Source organism: Apostichopus japonicus, chromosome 21 (assembly GCF_037975245.1).
Source record: "Apostichopus japonicus isolate 1M-3 chromosome 21, ASM3797524v1, whole genome shotgun sequence".
Classification (NCBI taxonomy): Eukaryota; Metazoa; Echinodermata; class Holothuroidea; order Aspidochirotida; family Stichopodidae; genus Apostichopus; species Apostichopus japonicus.
The window spans coordinates 4,286,666-4,307,819 of NC_092581.1; the positions used below are offsets into that span (position 1 = coordinate 4,286,666).

General features: G+C 37.4%; 2 protein-coding genes across 6 annotated transcripts in view; one reads left to right on the forward strand and one right to left on the reverse strand.

The window, feature by feature from the left end:
• The window catches only part of LOC139962443 (uncharacterized), a 42,825-nt gene that overhangs the window by 17,382 nt on the left and 4,289 nt on the right, over positions 1–21,154 (reverse strand). For 2 of the 3 annotated variants that reach the window (XM_071962396.1, XM_071962398.1), the window contains exon 2: positions 10,454–10,538. The gene's annotated coding sequence lies outside the window, so the exon portion shown is untranslated. Of the gene's footprint in view, positions 1–10,453; positions 10,539–13,649; positions 13,810–21,154 lie in introns of those variants that run through there. The other variant, XM_071962395.1, reaches the window with a different exon arrangement.
• LOC139962440 (uncharacterized) overlaps positions 1–21,154 on the forward strand; it is a 73,865-nt gene that overhangs the window by 4,521 nt on the left and 48,190 nt on the right. For 2 of the 3 annotated variants that reach the window (XM_071962390.1, XM_071962388.1), the window contains exons 2-5: positions 4,131–4,350; positions 5,184–5,370; positions 5,962–6,036; positions 8,218–8,299. In XM_071962390.1, coding sequence (XP_071818491.1) covers positions 4,212–4,350; positions 5,184–5,370; positions 5,962–6,036; positions 8,218–8,299 — 483 coding nt within the window. In that variant the 5' untranslated portion in view covers positions 4,131–4,211. Of the gene's footprint in view, positions 1–999; positions 3,378–4,130; positions 4,351–5,183; positions 5,371–5,961; positions 6,037–8,217; positions 8,300–21,154 lie in introns of those variants that run through there. The other variant, XM_071962389.1, reaches the window with a different exon arrangement.

The following is a 21,154-nucleotide window of genomic DNA, read 5'->3' on the forward strand; positions in this document are numbered from 1 at the left end:
TGAGTGCATTTAACCCATCTTAATATAGTAGGCCTATGTTTCATAAAACAAATAATGAATGGGTTCCCATTCGCGTGCAGTAGTACAAATATTTCATGAGTTGAAAGATGTAATTGCGCCTCGCGATCGTTGAATGGAACAAGCAAAAATGGAACGAATTACATCTTTCAACTCATAACCATTCTTTATTTGTATAATAATCTGTAAAAATAAAATATGGGCAGATTTTTATTTTTGACTTCTCTAGATCTCGTCACTAGAAAATGCAGCGACACAATATTCGATTGTACTTTCCTAACAGTTCCAGTGCAGTGTCGTAGCAACTTAGCCTGAGCAACCAATTAAATTGTTTGTGTGGTGGGAAGGTGTTGCCAGTCGTGTGCACGGAGGAGGGGGGTGGGGAGGTGTGAATTTATTATTACCACAACCTTCCGTTTAGAGCTTCATATAAAAGACTTAAATTATACTATTAACATGTATCAGAATTCATCATTTGACTTCTATTTTTGGGTTTGGGGGAGAACCTCAACCCCTATACATGGGAGTATATTTTTTTTAAGTGACCCCACGGTAATCCCGCCTAATTCCTTTATAATATATGTCAATCTCATCTATCCGCCCCATAAGCATTCAGGCCACTAAACCATTCAGGGGAATTTGTGAATTCGAGTTTATTATTAATTATAGTACAAACTTGTGCTTTGAACTATATACCTAACTTTTATTGTAAATGTGCCTTAGAATGCTCCATTTGACGTTTAAACAGTCGTGGGGTTAGGACTCCCAGTCCAACCTAAATCGAAGTCCACTTAAATGAACCCAGTACAACCCCTCGATCCTTTATAAAATCCTTTATTCAACTTTGCCTCTTCCAATAGTTCAGCTTCCCCTATTTTAAACAGTCGGGGTAAATTTTGAATTTGTCACCCCCCCCCCCTCCACTCCCCGCCCACGCACACATCATTTGAAATCTTGTGCATGTCATAGGACCCATGGCGGGGCTATATATAGCACTGACGCCAATCTTGTACGCGGTTTTCAATATATATAGACGTATATCCAGAACTGATATATCAGATTCAATCATAACAATTTTGTAGGAGTATGTAGCTTAAGTATAATTAGTAGTTTCCAAAGTGTTGTAACTTCCGCCTTTTTTTTTATAATACAATAGGCTAGCCTGGGAATCTCGACTTTTGTACCTCAACAAAATTCCACTAAGAATTCAAAATTGTATAATTTTTCTAGAAATTATCGATTTTCCCGACTGTTATTAAGTTGTTGTAGCTAGAGGTTTACCGTTACCAAAATATAGTTTCGATTCCAATTTCCTAATATCAGACTGTTTATCCCAGACTATTCACTTTTATTATCCAAATGGTGGCTATCAATATTCCAACTTGATCTCCAAAATTTCGACTTTCGGCTTTTCTTTACAAAAGTTTGAAGCGCATTTCTTAATTTTCATTCGGCGTCCCAAAATGTCGAGTACGTAGGCCTTTTTTGTTGTCTTTCCGGTTTCAACCGGATTCTCAAAATTTCAACATTTTGTATGAAATCTTTTAAACAATTTGCCACAACTGTTTGTAAAAAAAAAAACCGGCCTTTATTCTCGGATCTTTTGAACCTCAAATTTGGATTGTTTTCTCGTACATAAATTTTGCGATTCGAGAGTTCCAATTCCCGCAAATTATCGACTTTTTATCTTATAGGCTCGAAAATTGATTCCAAAATCGACTTAAGATAGATTTTCTTTTCAAATAATTTTTCTGTAAATGCATTACTCATTCAATATTTCAAAATATCGTAGTTTTTTGCAGGCCAAATACGCCACGATCAATGCGAGTCCACAATTTGGGCCATTGAAAAATTGTAATGAACGGTAACAGTTAAACTGAAAAAAATATTTGAGGCCTGCTTCGATGATCATCTTCCCATGAACTATAGTCCATCCCTGTCTTTCATTTTTTGCCTGTATGTAATTTTGGCCAACTCAAAATTTCCTCACCCGGCCAAAAATGGTCCCTCAGCCCCCCCCCCCCCACCGGTCCCCATTCATCGTCAGTCGGGAAGGGCCGGAACAGCCGGGTACGCAGTGGTTCAGTCGGGGATTTTGGAATCAGTCACAGAAGAACTATACGTGCTGATGGGTGTACCCCCACCCCGAAAATTGTTCACGCAAATTAGTAGGTTCATATTACCGCAACCTATATCTTGCACTAAATTGGGGCAACCTAATGCATGTAGACCTAATCTAATTTAAAGTGAAATACATCGATCGTTAGAATATTTTCTGGGTAAAAGGTCCCAGATCCCCAACATATGCCGGATCGAGACGGCTTCTATCAGTGCATTCCCCTGGCAGCATGTATACACCATCTTCTTTAAAAATAAAAAATAAAATCACCAGCTGTGCATGGGCACCGCATATTAAGGATCAGTCCCCTATATTATAATATTGATCGGTGTGTGTAAATTTTGATATTTCTTACAATTTTTTAAGATACGTCTAGAGATATTTCATACAGACCCGAAATTTATAAATATGCCAAGTCAGAAAAAAAGTTTCTATATATAGATCTTGCCAATCCAAGGGAGTTCAGCTGGTCTTGCACCTAAATAACTTGAAATTGCTCTCAACCCCGTCCCACGTCCTTTGAAACTCGGTCCTCATATTTCCCAGTCCCTTTACCCTTTCCCTTTCTACTCACATCGCGCCTACCTTCCCTCCCTCCCCTCCCCCCAATTGCCTTTCCCTTTCAGTTTCCTCTACCATGTGCCGTGACTTTCCTCTTCTGACATTCTCCGCGTTACCCGAGTCCCTCTTCGCGTGCTCAGTTTCCTTTCTCAATACATTTACACTCATTTCTAGCTGTAATATATCCATAAAATATAATGCCAAACTGGTTTCAATTGCAACTTTTGCGGTTTTCCCAAATACTTCTACAAATCATTCACTCAATATTCATACCACTGCATAATAGAAAATAGTTCGATTTCTGTGCACTATTTACTCTGAAATCACATCCAAGTACAGAAAAGGCTTTGCGTAGTAAACAACCGTGAAAGACCATAGTGTCATTTACATACAAACACACATAAATGCATACACACACACATACATGTATAAATACGATACCTCGAAATGTACACATGTACTAATACTATGGCTAGGCTGCGCATAGCACAATCATAATAATAGCTAGGCCTAGGATACACACTGCTACACTTAACGGACCTCGATCAACATCAGCTCATTTTCCATTGAGGCGAGCTCGACTTTTACGGTTAAAGCGTCATATTTTATTAATGTCTTCAATCAATATGTTATGCTAGAAGCGAAGGACACAGACAAATATCACCTTTACTTATAACATGTAAGTATATGCTGAAGCAAATAAAGCCATCGAGTTAGGTAGCTTAGGCTGACCTTACTTGTAATGTAAGTCTACGTACTGTAGTGTCAACCTGAGTTAGGCAATTTTGTACTTTTTTCCCCCAAGGCCTAGCTTAATGTAACTTTAGCCTAGGTTCAGACAGTTGTTCACCATTCATTGGGTTTTGATAGGGTAATTGTGAGACTAACTTGGCAATGAGTATGCTGGTCTGACCAAGTCTAAACCATAGTTCATAGTAAGGCCAATAATTCCTAATGTAAGTATATCATTATCAATATACATGTCAACATGTGATGTGCTGTATGGCGTATGTGGAGCATAATTTGTGATATACTGTGGACATGCCATCCTTGTTAAATTTGTAAAGCATTTTTAAACTGTTTAAACTTTAAAGCTAAATATGCCATTCAGAAACTAATGCATGTGGCCTAATTCCCCAATACTTTCAGTGAAATGAAAGACGGTTCTTTTCATCATTTTACTTCATTGTATTAAATAGAAGGAAATTGTAGACCTGTATAAGAAAATTAACTACTGTATGTCTAGACAAGGCCAACTGGGCAACTGTTGTAAGATCAGGGAGCTGCTAGTATTGCTCTCCCTGGTAAGGGTTGTTGTATTGTAGAAGTTACATCTTCAAAAACCACAGTACATCATAAAATGTAGGGCTAAATAAAACTACTTGCTTCTAAATGAGAAACTTAAACAATTAACCTTTTGTTCTTTATCAAGGGTGCAGCAAGTTTGTCACTTCTTTTTGATGTGTGGGCACCCTCCTTGAACTGGGGTGTCCAACAACAACCAATTTGCAAGATGTTTTCATCTCGCATAGTGTCGGTCAACCATTACCTCCATGCTCCTATCCCAGATTTGGATGTGGTGTTTTCCGACTTTCGAAATTCTAAAGTCACACAGGTTCCTGTCCTTCGAATTTTTGGATCGACCCCGGCAGGTACGTTTACCAAATGTAAAAAAAAAATTGCAGTTTAGTTTGTTGGAAAGTTCTTAAATGTTTTAACTTCAATAGTTGTGAAAGAAATGGATTCAGGAATACTAAATGGTTTTTGCTGTATCCTTATTTGTATCTGATACAGCTTATTCTGAGGCTGCAACCTATGTTTAAAGAGACACACACAGAAAGTCTATCAAGTTGTAACATCGGCACTTGTTCTTGACCACACCTAAATTTATACTAGATATACCTAGCCTAACCAATTTTTTGAAAAGAATCAAGGTTGAAGTTTGATTCGGTCATGAACTAAATGACAAAGATTATTTACCCCGAATCGCACCTCTTTGGACGAGAGGGGTAGATAGCTCTGTGGATATATTCCATGCTGAACTTTTCTCGAAATCCAATCCTTTACTGTCTGGGATATAATGAATGAAACTGAAGTGTGAGCCTTTGATAGACTGTATGTTAGGCCTGGCACCTCCAAATAGAAATGTCAAAGATCAGCATCAACCAAGGACTAGATAGGAGATTGAGTTCTCTGCAATTCCTTTCTCACTATTCCATATTCATTTGTGATTTGAATATTCCATAATTTTTACCTCAGTACCCAAAGAACTTGCTTTAGCTGCAAACAGCATTTTTCCCCATAATTTGTGATAGCTAGTATAAGAAAACTGTCCTTCCTCCCACAAACTTTCAAAGGCATGATTTTATTGTTATTGGCCGACTGCTAACTCTGTTGAAAACCCAAAGCTTTAGAGATGAGTGTACAGTTGGCATGCACCACTCATATACTGTAACAGCATTCTTTCTACTATGTATCTCTTCAGGACAAAAAACGTGCCTTCACATTCATGGGGTATTTCCCTATTTCTACGTGCCTTGCGATGAAACAGAAGTTACTGACAAGTTGTTACAACAGTTGGCTCTCAGTATTGACACTGCCTTGCAGGTTGGATCCGGTAATGCCAACAAGTATACGCAGCATGTCTTTAAAATTACAGCCGTTTCAGGGAGGTAAATGAACTTAATTCTTAAAAACATAACTATAGACAAGAATGTTGAAAAATTTAATACCATATATCTTTATGATCTAAAATTGGGATCCTCTTTTATTAGAATTGAATGGTTAAATCTTAGTTTGTAATTGGAGAAAATTGTTGGAGATTGTGTCTGAGAAACTTGTGGTAATGTAAGAAAATTTGTGACAATTTTATTTTGTAGTCTTTCAGAAGTTTTTCTTCCCAGAAATAGTATGATACTTATCATGCTAATCTTAAATATTTGCTTCTCCATTGTAAAACAACTGGGGAAGGGGTGGGGGGGGGGTGGTGGTTTAGGGAGTTTCTGGGAAACTGGAATTGGAAACTGAAATCAAAAATCATATTGCACACTTACAAAGATTTGTTTGAAAAGCTGAGTGTGACAGTCAAACACAAAGTAGGATAGCACATGTACCAAGTTATATATTCATTTGAAGTGATGTAACTTAATGATCACATTTTGGTAGGTCCAAAGAAAAAAATAAGAGTTGTTTGTTGGGTTAGACTAAGATTCTTGAACCAGTTAATCATAAAATCTCTTTTGATAATCTATCTTGTGTTTCAGACAGCTGTATGGGTACCGTTCAAGTGAGAGGCAGTTTCTCAAGATATACTTCTATAATCCGTTTGTGCTCAGAAGGTGAGGACCAATTTAAGATAGCTTGTTTGTATTCCATTGTAACCAGGCAGAAACCGATACCTATCCTGGTTGTCTTTAATCAGATCTCATTTTGGTAATTTGTACTAGTATATATCTGGGTCCCTACCTTAGTGATTGCAAACAGAACATGGTCATACGAGGTCATCAGAAATCTTAGACGTCTTGAATCTGTCTGAGTACGATAAATTATTGCAAGAGTGAATCTTGGTTGACCGTCGTTCAGCAAGATTCATCGGTAGAGGTCAAAGTCAAAAGGTCAAGAGGTCAAAAGGGAGAGGTCAAGTCTGTATATATATATACTCTAAAATCACAGTACCGCTTGCTTGCTATCCATACTGTCTGTGTAGGCCCTTATTCAGTGTGAGGAAAAGACCAGTTTAATTTTTAGTGAAGATACAAACAAATGCATAAGATGCAGAGGAAAAGGGTGTCAATTTGAACTTTGAAATTTTAAGTTTTGTATGTAAGTTTGTTTGTCAGTTACTTACTGTTTTGGGGATAAGCATAGGTCAAATGAGGTCAAACATACAAATAGTGTGAGCCTAACCTACTCCAGATGGCTGATTAGTACATGGTTCCATAATGTTTAGAAACATTGTGCCTGCACGAGGTTCTAAAATTTGGAACGAGGCATCTGAAGATTAAGAGTTGGCCGAGCAACCAGGTACCGAACCACCAAAGTTGGTTGGGTAATCGGGTACCTGATAAGATTGTGGAAATGATGCACAACATTCTAGTTATCTTTAGCATGGCCCCCCAGTAAGTGCTCGCTTGTTGTGTTTTTTTTTTTTTCATTTTCATTTTTTTATTCCAGTATAAATTTACAGAAAAATTTATAAATAGGATAAAAATATAACAATATACAGAACATCAAAATACAGGTTAAGACATATAAAAGTTTATGAGACTAAGTTAATAGTGAAACATAAAATGCATTACAAAAGTTATCAAAATTATCAAAAAGCTACAACAAAGGATCTAAGAAGCTGTCTTTACCAGTTTAAAAAAGGGGCTGTTCTGTAAATAAAACAAGTTCTTAAAGAGTAAAAATTTGAAAACATTATCCAAAGCTACAATAAAGGATCTAAGGAGCCGTTTTGTACAAAAATGGCTGCTAGCAACTTTAATTCTAATATATACATGTTGCAGTATATGAAAAACGTCCACATGTTTAAAACAAGAGACTAGAATAAACTTGACAAATAAAGCAACTTTATTAAAAGCATTTGGAGACCTATACTTGAATCCCTCAATCATCCCCAATGGTCTTCATTGTGTATTTTTATCAAGTTTTCTGACTTGCTCAATGGATCCCTGGAAAAAGCAAATAGCTGCTTGCCTTGTACTGGACTTTATACTGTTGTTTGTACACAGATAACACATGCAATCGATCCTGTAATAAAGCCCACTGACACAAGGAGTACTTGAATAATTCTTGGCAACAATCCAAGAAATTTGATACACAGTTCATGCACGTAGATTGTACTGATATTCTAGTATCGAACAAAGTATATAAACATCACATGTGTAGACCTTGGCACAAAACACCACTGTTCCTTTGCCCCGTACAATGGCACTTGTTGCGTTGTTATGAAAGCATTTGGGGTAAACAAGGTTGACTACCTCCAAAATGTACAGTGCTTTCAAGAACTCAGGTCAAAACACAGAAATTCACAACAATAGCTACATTTTTTTTACATCACAGCACACATCGGTGACTGTACAGACTTATGGGAGCATCTCCATAATTATAAGCAGTAAATACAGGACTTTTTTTTTTTTTTTAACGATATGGATATGAACGACATGATTATAGAAAAATGTTTTCAGTAGCAAGGCATCCCTTTCAAAATCTTTGATTACAGAGCTTTTTTGGGGTTTATATTGTCCTGGTAACTGTAGAAGCAGTATCCAAATCTGGCATGCCTTCAAAATTGGCAAGCTACTTCCCATGCAGTGTTCAATGCATTTAAGCATTTGCATTTAAGCATTTTTTTTTTAATGCATTTGGAAGCATTTAAGCCGTTTACGGTCGCAGACTTGTGGTGTGCCCAGTCAAACTGATTGACCTAATATCCCAAATTCACTTATTCACCATTTAATACCATTTAACCATATACAGTAACACCATTTACCATTTAACACCTTCATTTCCTTCAGGGCTGCCGAACTTTTACAGACCGGTGCTGTAATGAACAAAGTCTTTCAACCGTTTGAATGTCACGTGCCTTTTAATCTACAGGTAAATTTTATTTATTTTTATTTTATATTTTCTAATAGATGTCGAGCGGTAAATGTCAACCCCCTTTATTCATCTTTAGTTAAATAAATAGACGGTACTACGATGAACTTCATACAGCTTGTTTTTGTCTGCTCAATTTTTTAACTACTATCCAGGTTGGGCCTTGGGGGATCGAGTTTTCAAAGTGTGGAATATCCATTCTGAATATTTTGTCAGCCGAGGATCATTGGAAAAGTGCATTGACTTTCGGTTTATTGTAAAGTGTAGTCAGCCTCCTCCATTGACTGTTAGTAAATTTGTATGAAGGGTGTCCTTGACAGTGACACTGATCCCTGTTACCTAGCAACAGCATACTATCTGTGTACCTTTCAAACATGCCATATCACTTACAAGTATTCGTGCATAACGTATTGTCGGAAGTGGTCACACGTTGCCTTATCAGCCAATCAGAGCCTTGCTATAATGACTACTAATAGCTCAAGTTAAAGGACAATAGGCATACAGTGGGGAAGAAAAACATTCCTTTATTGTTTCATGTGTAAACTATGCCATTTGATCATGTAATCAATTGGATGCACGCAAATTGTGTAAAACTAACTCCAGGAAAAAACGGAACTCACGCCAAAGTTTCAGGGCAATTCTTCTGAAAATATTTGTATTAAAATGGGATCTAGTGACATAAGTCCTGTTTCCGTGGTGAGGAATTTGGGTGTGCAGCTTGATTACAATCTTCCGATCCAAAACCTAATAGACTCCATTTTCGAGGTCATGTTATTAGCACATCCGTAATATTGGAAAAATCAGGGGATATATTACTGATGAAGCTTGTAAGACATTGGTTGACACCCTTGTGACATCAAAATTGGAGTACTGTAATGCCCTACATTACATGGTCTGCCTAATATAAGCTTACTAATCGACTTCAGCGCATTCAGAATTGCACAGCACAGCTTGTCAGTTGCACACATAGATATGAGCACACATAGATATGAGCACATAACGCCTGTGTTGCGTCATTTGCATCGGCTTCCGGTTCATTACAGGTCCAGTTTCAAAATTCATTTACATACTTATAAGGTTCTAAATGGTTTAGCCGCCACTATCTACCTCACAGATCTTGTGCACAAATATCAATCAACTAGATCTCTTTGATCCGAAAAACAAGTCATTATTAACTAAACGCGTTATCAGAACATCTACTTACAGGACCAGGCAATTTGATCTATTCAGCTGCAACATTGTGGAATGATTTACTGGATAACTTAGCCAAGTGTGCAATAAATATTAATGAATTCAAAACACATGTGAAAACTTTCCTTTTTAGAAAAAACTTAGTTGATCATTTATCATTTATGCGGTGGGGCTATTCAAGAAAAAGTGTGGGTTTAGGGGCGTAACTACAAATACTGTATACGCTCTATTATTGGGAATGCAATGCAGTCATTAGTTTACAGCTACTAGCGTGACGCTGTAGATAGGCCTAGCAAGAACTGCCTTAGTCTGTATGTTGATACTCCCAAATCACCACATCAGAACTAATGAACTGCGTTAGTCCTTATGTGGATACTCGAATCTCCACATCAGGACTAACAAACTGCGTTAGTCCTTATGTGGATACTCTAATCGCCACTTCAGGACTAACAAACTGCGTTAGTCCTTATGTGGATACTTGCATAACGCCACATAAGGACTAACAAAGTTAGTCCTTATGTGGGGATAACAAAGTTAGTCCTTATGTGGCGATATGCGAATCCCCACATAAGGAGTAACATCTTGATGTGGTGATATGCGAATCCCCACATAAGGACTTGTGAATATTGTCGGTATTGGCGATCATTATGTGTCAGTGTGAGGATCGCATGGTAAATAAAATGTTCTTGGTAAGTTTGTGGAGTAATTATTTGGAGATGCTATTAGTGCTGCATAAGGACTTAAATTGTTCTCAGTCATTATGTGGTCATTGGTCACTTTTCTGCATTTTTGTCGGTTTTAGCGTTCCATACAGGTGTGCCATTTCTAGCTTCATGGCATTCATTACAAGTGACTGGTTAAGAGACTAGCATGGTTCTGCCTTATGCTAAACAGAATCAGAATGTGTTTTTTTTGTCACTTGGTTTATTGAATTTTACCTTATTAGAATCAATAGTGGCTTACCTTATCGATATCAGTGAACAGACAAGAGTTCCTTTATTTGGAACCCTCTACCAATTGCACAGTATGATCCTCAATTAAAATGTTGCTGTAGATAACGAAAGAAACGAAAAGGAAAAAAGATACAAGACGGAAGGTTATGAATGTGTCGTGATTGCATGCATGGAGCAGTCAATGCAAATTATTGAGTTGATTGGCAGCATTGTTAATCATAACATATAGTATATAAGAGTGAGGGTGTTGTGGTTGAGGCAATCGAGAAGCGATTTAGGGATTGCAGGTTCGAGTCCCAACCAGATCATCACAGTACTTGCCCTGGGGGGCAAGGCACTTAATCCTTCATGGCCTCTCTTAATCTAGGAGTATAAATGGAGACTTGTGGAGTGGACTTGTAAATGTAGTGCTTGCACCGGTTGGTGGCTGCACCCTATGGGAAGTCCTCCCAGGGGACACGTGGCTGTGGTGTACTGTAGTGCAACAGGAGGGATTGCTTGAATTGTGCAATTGGTGGGTGGGCATGACAAGTTACATAAAAAACATATATACTCTTATCAGTGTTTCATCAGTTTCATCAGTGTTTCATCAGTGTTTCATCAGTTTCATCAGTGTTTCATCAGTTTCATCAGTGTTTCATATAATCAGTGGAGTACTTTTTTAATTATGCTCGTAACGGTTCCCCATGACAATCCTTGTAAAGAGAAATATGAAACAGTGGAGTTTGATGAGATTGATCGAATCTTGTCATTTTTCTGCTGAATTTGGAAGGATCAGAAATCATCTTCACTTGGCCATGCTCAAAGTAAGCATGGTTTTGCATCCAACAGTAAATTCTTGGTTAGCTGGTTTGGAATGGTGCTTTCCAAAAGTAGTCATCTACATTGAAGAGATCTTAAAGAAAACATATTCAAATGGGTTGTCATCAACATAAAGGAAGTAGGTTGCAATCTCCATCCATGGTTGATAAGACCTCTAATAATAGCCACGTCGTCGATGATGTGAAGAAATGGCACCGAAGCTCAGGGTATTTATGTAAGACTTTGGATGGTTATCATTAGTTGCTTTGTGAACTTCAATCAACCAGAGGCCGGTGGACTATATAGATGCCTGTGATACTGAAATCTTGGACAGGCAGTCATGTTTAATTGTCAAAACCTTAAAATCAACTCAGTTGCTGGCGTGGGATGTTTAGAAGTTTGTGAAGCGATCAAGTCGAACCTATAAAATCGACAAAACTGATCTGTTTGTTGGCGTTTCTCTCCCTGCTTTTGACAAAGTTCATCGCAGTTTCTTCTTGGGTATTTTTATTTGCTGTGAATTACGAAGGTGATACTTGCAGGATATTGGTTGAGACTGTTGAATATCAGTTGATGTTAAGCAACACTCCTGTTGGTGCAGAAGTAGTTTTAACCGAACACCATACACGAGTGCAACTTCAATATCAAACCGATCGAATCTCTAATATTATTTCCAAGTCTTCCAAAAATTGTTTTAAACTTCATTTTGTGTGCTTTCACATCATCAAGGTCTCCATCTTGGCTCTGCCACTTGTGATAACAAACCCAGGTCCACTTCAATGTCAAAATGATTGAATGTCTATGAGCAGTAACATCATCAAGCTTTCCATCTCGGCTTTTCCACTTGTGATACCAAACCCCCAAGTGAGACTTCAATATCAAACGAACTGATGGAATGTCTAAAAATATTCCAAACTTTTCCAATTAGTAGAAGTAGTAGTAAGTTGAGTCTCGTCTATCCGACATGCTCAGTGATTAACCTCCGCCACGTATTACGTTCTTGCGCAAGGTTTATTGCTTCCTCGAAATTGTTAATATTAATGTCCTTAAGTTGTGACTTTAAATTTCCAAGCAAAGTTGTCACGGGCCTTCCTACTGGATTAGCAGTATGTCTCAGTGTTTCTCTCAAAGCAACCTTTGCTGGAGCGTCCTCCTGGAGTCTTGCTACATGACCGAAAAATCTCAATTTCAAAGAAAGAAAGGCTGCTTTAATATCCACCTTTGGCTCTTTCCATAATAAATTTGTGGAAAAAATAATGGTTGCATTTGAAAGCATTTCATATGATTATCATCGATGATTTGGTCATATTTCATCACAAACGTTACAACAAACCATCGCAATTACTCTTTGAGATCTTGTAATATTGTAATCTTGGTAGTTGGTACAGTTCTTACCCGTCAGTCTCTGTACTGTAATTTATGCAGTGCTTAACATAATACAAAATAAACAGATAAGAATGAGAAATCGGACTTTATAATATATAGTGCCAAATCAGACACAAATCGGGCGCTTAACAAAACAAGCCAATCGCAAGTGAACAAGTAAAGAGAGGTAATCTTTAGGTTACTCTCAAACTAGAAATTTTAGTATAACATCTAATAATGAGCTCAGAGTTTGGCAAAACATAGGTATCCGTATGTTTTTGACACATAGATTGGGAAGATCAAGGTTGGCCCTTGTCAGAGAAACGAAGTCAATGGGCATGAGCATACGAGTCTGACTGGTTTGTCTACTGTCATTGTACATATCAAATAGCAGGGTTTGATATTGCGCTCAAATTTGATATATAGTAGCTAATAGGCTCGGATGGTTCCTGCATGTACACAAACAGCTCTATGATTATCTTTGCACACGTACCGAGCAATTTGCCCCATCTTGCGATGAGTTACTGGATTATAAATTATTCCCCGATAGTGTAAAAACACCTTGATGATCCAAATCGACTTTCAAAAATCTTCTATAAAGTATTACATGACACAAAAATGATAGGCAGATAGAAAGATAGCTAGAAAGATAGATAGACAGACAGATATATAGACAGACAGACAGATATATAGACAGACAGACAGACAGATATATAGAAAGCTACAGTATATAGACAGATGCCATTAATTGGCATTCATTCATGAAAAAGGAAATTGGCCATGACAGAGGTAGCTGACCAATTACTGTTAGTTTGCTCTCCATCAATGATAATAATTCATACTCATGGAGAGTCAGATAGAAGATACTTAAAGATACCTAAATATTATAGGTCTAACATAAAGTTAAGGAAATCTGCACCCCAAACAAGTCATTTAAACACCCTTACCCTCCCCCTTCTCCTCCCCCTGTGCCTATTCCGAAGAATGCAGGAAGTGTCCGCTTTATGTTACAACTCCCAGATCTTCTTATTTGATCTTACCATAAAATCGATGTCCAGCAACAGTTGCTTTTGTAAGTTAACATCAACACTGTGATATATCAATATAAATCCAAGACATGCTGTAGTGGCCCATACCACGGAATCAGGAAAAGTGTTTAGTTGTTCGTAACCCCGGCTAACAAGCAAGCTGTTCCACAGTCAGTTCTAAACTGAAAGCTAAAGTTACTATCTGTACTTCCTATGTAGAATACTCAGTTCAAGGAACTAATTGTCGGACTTTCCAAATAAAGGGTTTCACATCCTGAATTAATTGCATTACATTAGCTTATTTGGGGGATTGGAGGAGAGGGGGGAAGGTTAGGCAATACCGATGACAGTCAGACCTCAACTGAACTGCTGAATTATCTGTAACTTCCTACCATACTGTAAATTCCTCAGTTCAAGGAAGTAATTCCAAGTAATTGTTTCACAACCTGGATTAAAGTTCAATTGAAGGTAATCAGTGTTGGCCACAATTTTAAGTGTTAAAATGAATACAAGGTTTCAAGTTCACTCCTAAAGGCAACTGATCCTCGAAATTAGTCCCAGCCATTACAGTTAGATACCTTCAGTGTGGATAACTACTGTACATAGGGGCAGTATACATGTAAATTTGAGCATAGGTGACCATTATCTGACTTGCTACTGTAGCATTATTTAGGGGTTGAGGGGGTGGGGGGTTAGGTAATACTGATGACCGTTAACATGCCATATTAACAGAAGGTCTATCATATTATATCAGAGTGCTATCAAGTATAAACATAGACCACCAATCAAGAAGAAAGGTATGGAAACTGGGCACTCAGTAGAATCCAAAATATATGACCAGAAATATTACGTAGATTTTGGGCAAGATACGGAGGGTTAGAGGGGAATACAGGCTAAAAAATCATTTGGAGATGTTTCCCAAGTGTTTGTCATAAAGTTACAACTGTGCCTAGTTAAGAATCAGAACTTTAACTACTGTCTATGAACAACTAATATGGAAACCCAACTGGTTCTGATAGCCTACTGATCTACAAATTTCATTTCTTTTGCCATTGACAATTTTGCAAACCCATTGCAGTACAGTCCAAGATAATTTACGATATTTCCCGATTGATGTTTGGCGAGCAATTAATTAAAAGAACATTGCAATAGAGTATATTTATTTTTTGCTACAACTTCCTTGTACCATACGTTAATAAAGCAGGGGCGTATCCAGGATTTTCCAATAGGGGGGGCGCCAGGCATGAATGATCGCCGTCCTGGGGGATGGGTCTAAGGGGAGGGGTGTACAATTTTTGCTTTCAAAGAAGGGCTGAAATGCAAAATGGTGTCATATGCATGGGCGGCGATCCGTACTTCCGAGTGGGGGGGGGATATGACCTTGTTGACTATCTAAGCGTAGCGCCACCATGAGTTGGCGCGAAGCGTACAAGAAAATTTTGGGATTAACAAACCCTCTAGATGGCCGGAAACGGCACTTCCCGAGGTTTCCAAGCGGCATATACCCAACTTTAAAATAGGGATGTCATGTCCGAAATATCTCATAATCAGGATCCAAAATACTTTTTTTTTTAATTTCGGGTGTTATTTTGGGAAAATTGCCCCTGTCAATCTTGTTTCAGGCGCAACGTTAGAATGTTCGAGAGCTCTGTTATATTATTCGATGAAGAAAATGGCCTCATGCAGGCTATTATAGGCCTATACACATGCAATACACAATTACACATAGTTACATTCCCACGTACCGATTGCTAGGGCATCCAGGTGAAACGTGTAATAAGCATTACCCTGGTTACATGAGATTCTCAGCTGTTCGAGGGAACATGTACGTGTGTAGGCCTACTATAGGGCCTATATGAATACTATGAAGGTGCATATATGTACTATATCAATACCGTGGGCGCAATAATACATTTTGTTGTTATAGGGCCAATGAAGCCTACAGTCAACTATTTTTGCTTTATAAAGACGCTCTATTTGAAAAGATCGCACTGCGTTTATGGTAGGCGAGAAATGAAGCTAAAAAAGAGCCGTACATTAACGAAGATGCATAAATGTAGGCATGAAAATATTCTTATCCCTGGCATTTGGTGGGGGGGGGGGATATGGTGCATTACATCCCCCCCATTTTCATGGGGGGATATATCCCCCCTCCACCCAGGATCGCCGCCCATGGCCATATGTGATCCATTTTTCGACCTTAATAATAAGCAACATTTCCAGTAAATATGGACACAAAATGCACAATTTAGTATGGCTGGCATGTCATTTAGTGTTTATAGTGATAATACAAACACAATTACCATCTATGTTTCTAAAACTATTATGCCGCCGAACTTCGCCAGAACCTTTTTTTGGCAAACAAAAAATAAAGCATACGGGAGCGGGGGGGGGGGGGGGGTTGAGCGATCACCGACATCTCACATAAAGGTCGTCATCAATTTTTTTTTTTTTTTTTTTGCTAAACTTTTTTTTTTTTGGTGACGGCCAATAGGGGGGGCGCGCGCCTGTTGCGCCCCCCCCTGGATACGCCCCTGAATAAAGAACATATTTTATAGCACCGCACAGGATATAGTGACCACTGTACAATGGTATAAAGAGGGGAAGTTCCCTATTGCGTGGTATCACAATGGGTTGGATCTCATGATGGTCATACAATATACTGTTGGCTTTCTCTTTTGCAAAACTTGTGGGGAGATTAAGAGGGAAGTGCTACATTCTGTTATCTAACATGTACAGAAATTGAAACATAGTACGGTATTGTAGTAATACAAGTTTTTTTTGTTTTGGCAAACGTCTGTTTATCTTTATATTGCGCAAGTTAGGTCTTTTTTCCCCCCTCGTGGTCAATGAAACAGGATGTTTTGTTAGTTTTTTGCATATAACTTTACACCTACTGCAGGTTAAGAGTGCAAGAGTGTACACTGTACAGTACTTGTATTCTACAGTAATTACTTGGGGGAAAATTGTAAGGTTAGAAAATGATGTTGGCTTTATGAAAATAAAATGCTATATCAGGATTAGAAGAAGAATAAGGTATGAGTCACTATGACGACAAACCTGAAGTATATAAGTAGTCTAGTACAAAAAGGAAATAGTCAGCATGTTGTGAAGAACATTTTAAGGCATGTTTTGGTTGATTTTGTGTCTGTTATTTTTGTGGATCATATTAAAATCCTGTAATACGGGATACATTAATTAGTACACTAGATCGACTCTAGAGGCCAACTTTTATTTCCAAATTATTAAAAATGTAATTTGAAAACTGTGACACTTTTCTCATATGCTTTTGGCAGAGGCCTAGGTGATGAATTATTCATGACTCGAACCAAATTCACTAATTTTTTCGCCGTTCATTATGTATATATAAATTTAAACCTTCATTCGATGGAGAACAAAACCGAAATTTTTGCATTATCTTGGGTTGGGTAAAAAATTGAAAGTCTTTTCATGAGTTTATACTTGGAATGTTTGGCGACGTGACCAAATGTGAAAAGCGAACTACTATAGATTTATTAAAGCTGAACATACAGTTTGTGTAACTTACTACTTTGCTGATTTCCCAGTAGGTACAGTTATCTCGTCCATCACAAAGTTTCTCAAATTTTTCAATGCACAAAACTGTTATAAGAATATATCCAGCTGTTAGTCGGGATCCAAAATTTCACAAAACACAAGTACAGGTAGCACACAGTATATGTTACTGTAGGTATGTTTCATTAAACCAGACTCATGTAGGCCTCAACCACATCTTGATTATATATAGTGGCATATTTCCAAGTCACAAGATTACTCATCATTCATGTCACACTGCAATATTACCTCAGGGATGCAAATACGAGTCATATGATGAGGACATGTGATTCAACAGCTTGATATTAGATTAGATAATAGATGTAGTTATTTTGATTGATTAATCAATCTAGTCATTGTTTTATTCACATTACTGTGCCCAATTTTATTTATATTTATATTTTTTTATGTTCTTTATTGTGGTTTATAACCCTGTCTTATATCATATTTTTTACTGTTTATTGCTGTTGTTATTACTTTTAGGTTTTCTTAAGTTTGGTAATTTTATATTCCAGGTATTGGTTCATTTGTACAGTGCTCTTGAGCATGTTTTATTTCATGATAACCACACTTTAATATATAGTATTTACTATTTTATAAACAGTATTATATATAGTCATGTCTCTTGCAGACCTGTTGTATATAAGTGCTCATTCCTTGAATACTGTACCTACTGTACCTCGAATCGCATATTACTTTAGTACTGTACAATAATATCAGGCCAGGAAAAAGAGGTAACACGGGAACCTCGTTCCCGGGAAATTTTAGTCACTCGCGGGAAATTTTGGAGCAGAGATAAAAAAAAAAAAATCTTCGTCACTCGCGGGAAATTTTGGAGCAGAGATAAAAAAAATAAAAAAACACAGCAAAAACATGAAGAGGGAGGAAGAAAGAAAGAAAGAAAGATGGGAAAGGGAAAAATGAAAAGAAATAAGACGTGTCCGACAATAAAACATCATATGTGAACCATTAAATTAGCACATTAAACTCTATTATTACCGATTTACCGTCAGTCACTATCTGCGGGTCAATATAGGCCTACGTGCACTACGTGACCTAGGCTACACCAAATATCGAACGTTACTTGGGCTCAGCATGTTACGGGTCTTCAAAGTTATTCTGACATTTTCGTTATTTATTTTTCCTTCAAACGATGATTGTGAAGGTTCCCATGTACAAAATCTTACCCTTGTGCATTTCACCTCATTTTGTTATAATAATTATAACGATTTAATAAATTTTGAGCCAAAACCGCAGGGAGTATATCCAGTTTAAATCCATCTTTGCACGGGACTATATTATTATAGCCTAGGGTACGGTACTTGTACACACTGCTGTGCGGTACTTGAGAGTTGATGCTGTAGTGAAATGGATTCGTTTATTAATGCGGGGGGTTCCACGATGTCATTTATAGTTATCTTTCGCCACTTTTTTAATTTTTAAGATTTTTGTACGAAAGATTGATATTGTACGTATTGAAAGTATATTTTCTGGAGTAAACAACAGCCGATTAACGATATGAATAAGTCTGTACTATTCTTATGTATGTAGTTCATAATCCCGTATTTACGTAGCCCCTATGTTACATTGTTATTGTCTGAAGTTCCAAACACGTGGTGACTGACTTGTTGATAGCTAAAAACTTTTCATTGTGAACTTTTGAACTTGAAGGGGTTGCCCTATTCCAATATCATGGAATAGTGGGGAACTCCCAATTTCTTTTTGTGTACGGATTACTAGTTTAATCCACGTGCGAACGTGATAATCTAATATCTTACGTCGAGTATGAATGAAGGATGGTGTGGGTTGCTTTTTTCCAAGTTTTGTGCTTTTCTTTTGGAAGTGTATGTTAAAACACAACGGCCCTAATATAGCGTGTTATTTTTTATATTTTTTATAACTGTGCGTGTAAGAGTATGTACATACTGTAGCCTAGGCTATGCATATTGAATTTATGACATTGACAGTCTCGTAACTAAGTGCTTTGAACCATAGACGAAAGTTGATGAAAATACCGGTTGTAGTTACGATACCGGGAATCATGTTGCAACAAAACGACTCATGTGCTACCGTAACATGGTTTAACACATGTGTAATACACTGGCAATCACTGTAAAAATGGGCCACCAAATCGCGTCAATTGGGTCTTCAATTTTCAAAATGCTTCAGCTTCTGAGGGGGCACATCCCCCCTCAGACAACCCCCTACAATGCGTTCCGCGGGAAATCCGACTTTGTCGGATTTATGTTCCAGGGAAAAAAACATTTTTTCTGACCGTGCCAGTGTACATGGATGATAATACTTTCTACCTAAATTATTACAATTTTGGCAAAAACAATTTAATACTGCCCCACGACTCACCTGTCTTTTTTCAGTCATTGCCGGAGTCACTTTCCTTCTGATTGAATATATATTGATGATAATTCAGTAAATTAAATACGGTATGTAAGTGTACCTGTAGGCTGTATGCAAGGACTGGTGCAAGCTTAAAGACAGCATAAACTTATCCTTACTAAAGCCTGCATAGTACCACACTTTTAAATATCCATGTCCTGTTCTAAATCTGGATGTTCGGTTTATCCCTATGACGACATAAATATATTTTTTTGTCAACAGGCAGATAAAAATGATTAAATTTACATTGTAATTAAAATGTCAAGCAGTAATGTAATGTTTGTAATGTTTTTTTTGTAAATGTTGGCATTTTTATATCCTTGTACAGTATGCCATGTAATCATATTTTCTTGAATAAAAAGTATTTACGATGAGAATGCAGCCTTCTCCGGATACTGTATGTTGTTAGATACTTTCTAATTATGAAAGACCTTGCTTACGAGTTGGTGTTTCAGTTTTCATTGCTTGAATTGTAAGCATTTTAATTTCAACAAGGTTTTGAAAGTGTGAAATATATATACTGTATGAATACCCTCATTATATTCATTAACATATCTGTCTCCTAATTTGTACATGTAGACTGAGTAAGCACCATTCCAATGATGAGTAGTTCTGTTTGATCATGAGTTTTGTACTTAAGTAGTATTGTTACTAGTGTACTTTATTGTAGGTCTGTTTGCATTTTCTATGTAAAAGTTTTTTTACAAACAATAAAAGGTTGTAAAACTTGATTACAATTTTGAATAATTTGAATAAGTTTCCACCCTCCTCGTTTACATTCCATACAGATCATACATGCCTGCAGGGTGGATCATGTTGATCCACCCACGTACCACCCATACCCACAATAGGGTGGGATTCACATTACTGTATTGTATACGTTCACTGTATTGTCGTTTTAATGAATCATTGACTGGAGTCACTAACTTTTCTTTAACTAACCCAAATACATTTGTCATGTTTAGCCTCATTTGATTGATACAGTGACGTGTTTTTGATGACTTGATTTTACCCAGGAAAGACCTGTCTCGTCATTGTGAAATGAGGTCACTTGCTACAACTCATACATGGATGGAATGATGGAATTCACCATCAGAAATATTTTCTGCCACAAAAACATGTTCTGTGACCATTAATTACACTAGTACTAGAAGTTGTTTGAAAATTATACTGACATATGTGAGCAGTGAAATGGTTGTATTATTAAACCAACATTGATCGATCACTCAGATTAATGGATATACATCAAATTAATACATCTGAGTACAAATTTATTCTGATGGTTTGGGTCATGAATATTCAAATGTATATATTTAAATTCCCATCGATGCTAGAATGCACAGAGAATTTAAATACGCCCCACAATATACTACAGCACAATGGTATTCTAGCAATTTTTGGCTAGTTTACCGTGCAATTTTCACGTTCAATCATCTTAGCAACCCTCCCTGTAGGCGGATGTTGTGGCTTGGGGAAGGAGTCAGATCATGTCCCATCGTCGCTGATAGGAATGTTCCACTGTTGAGTAGGGATGTCAAACAGTCGTTGCT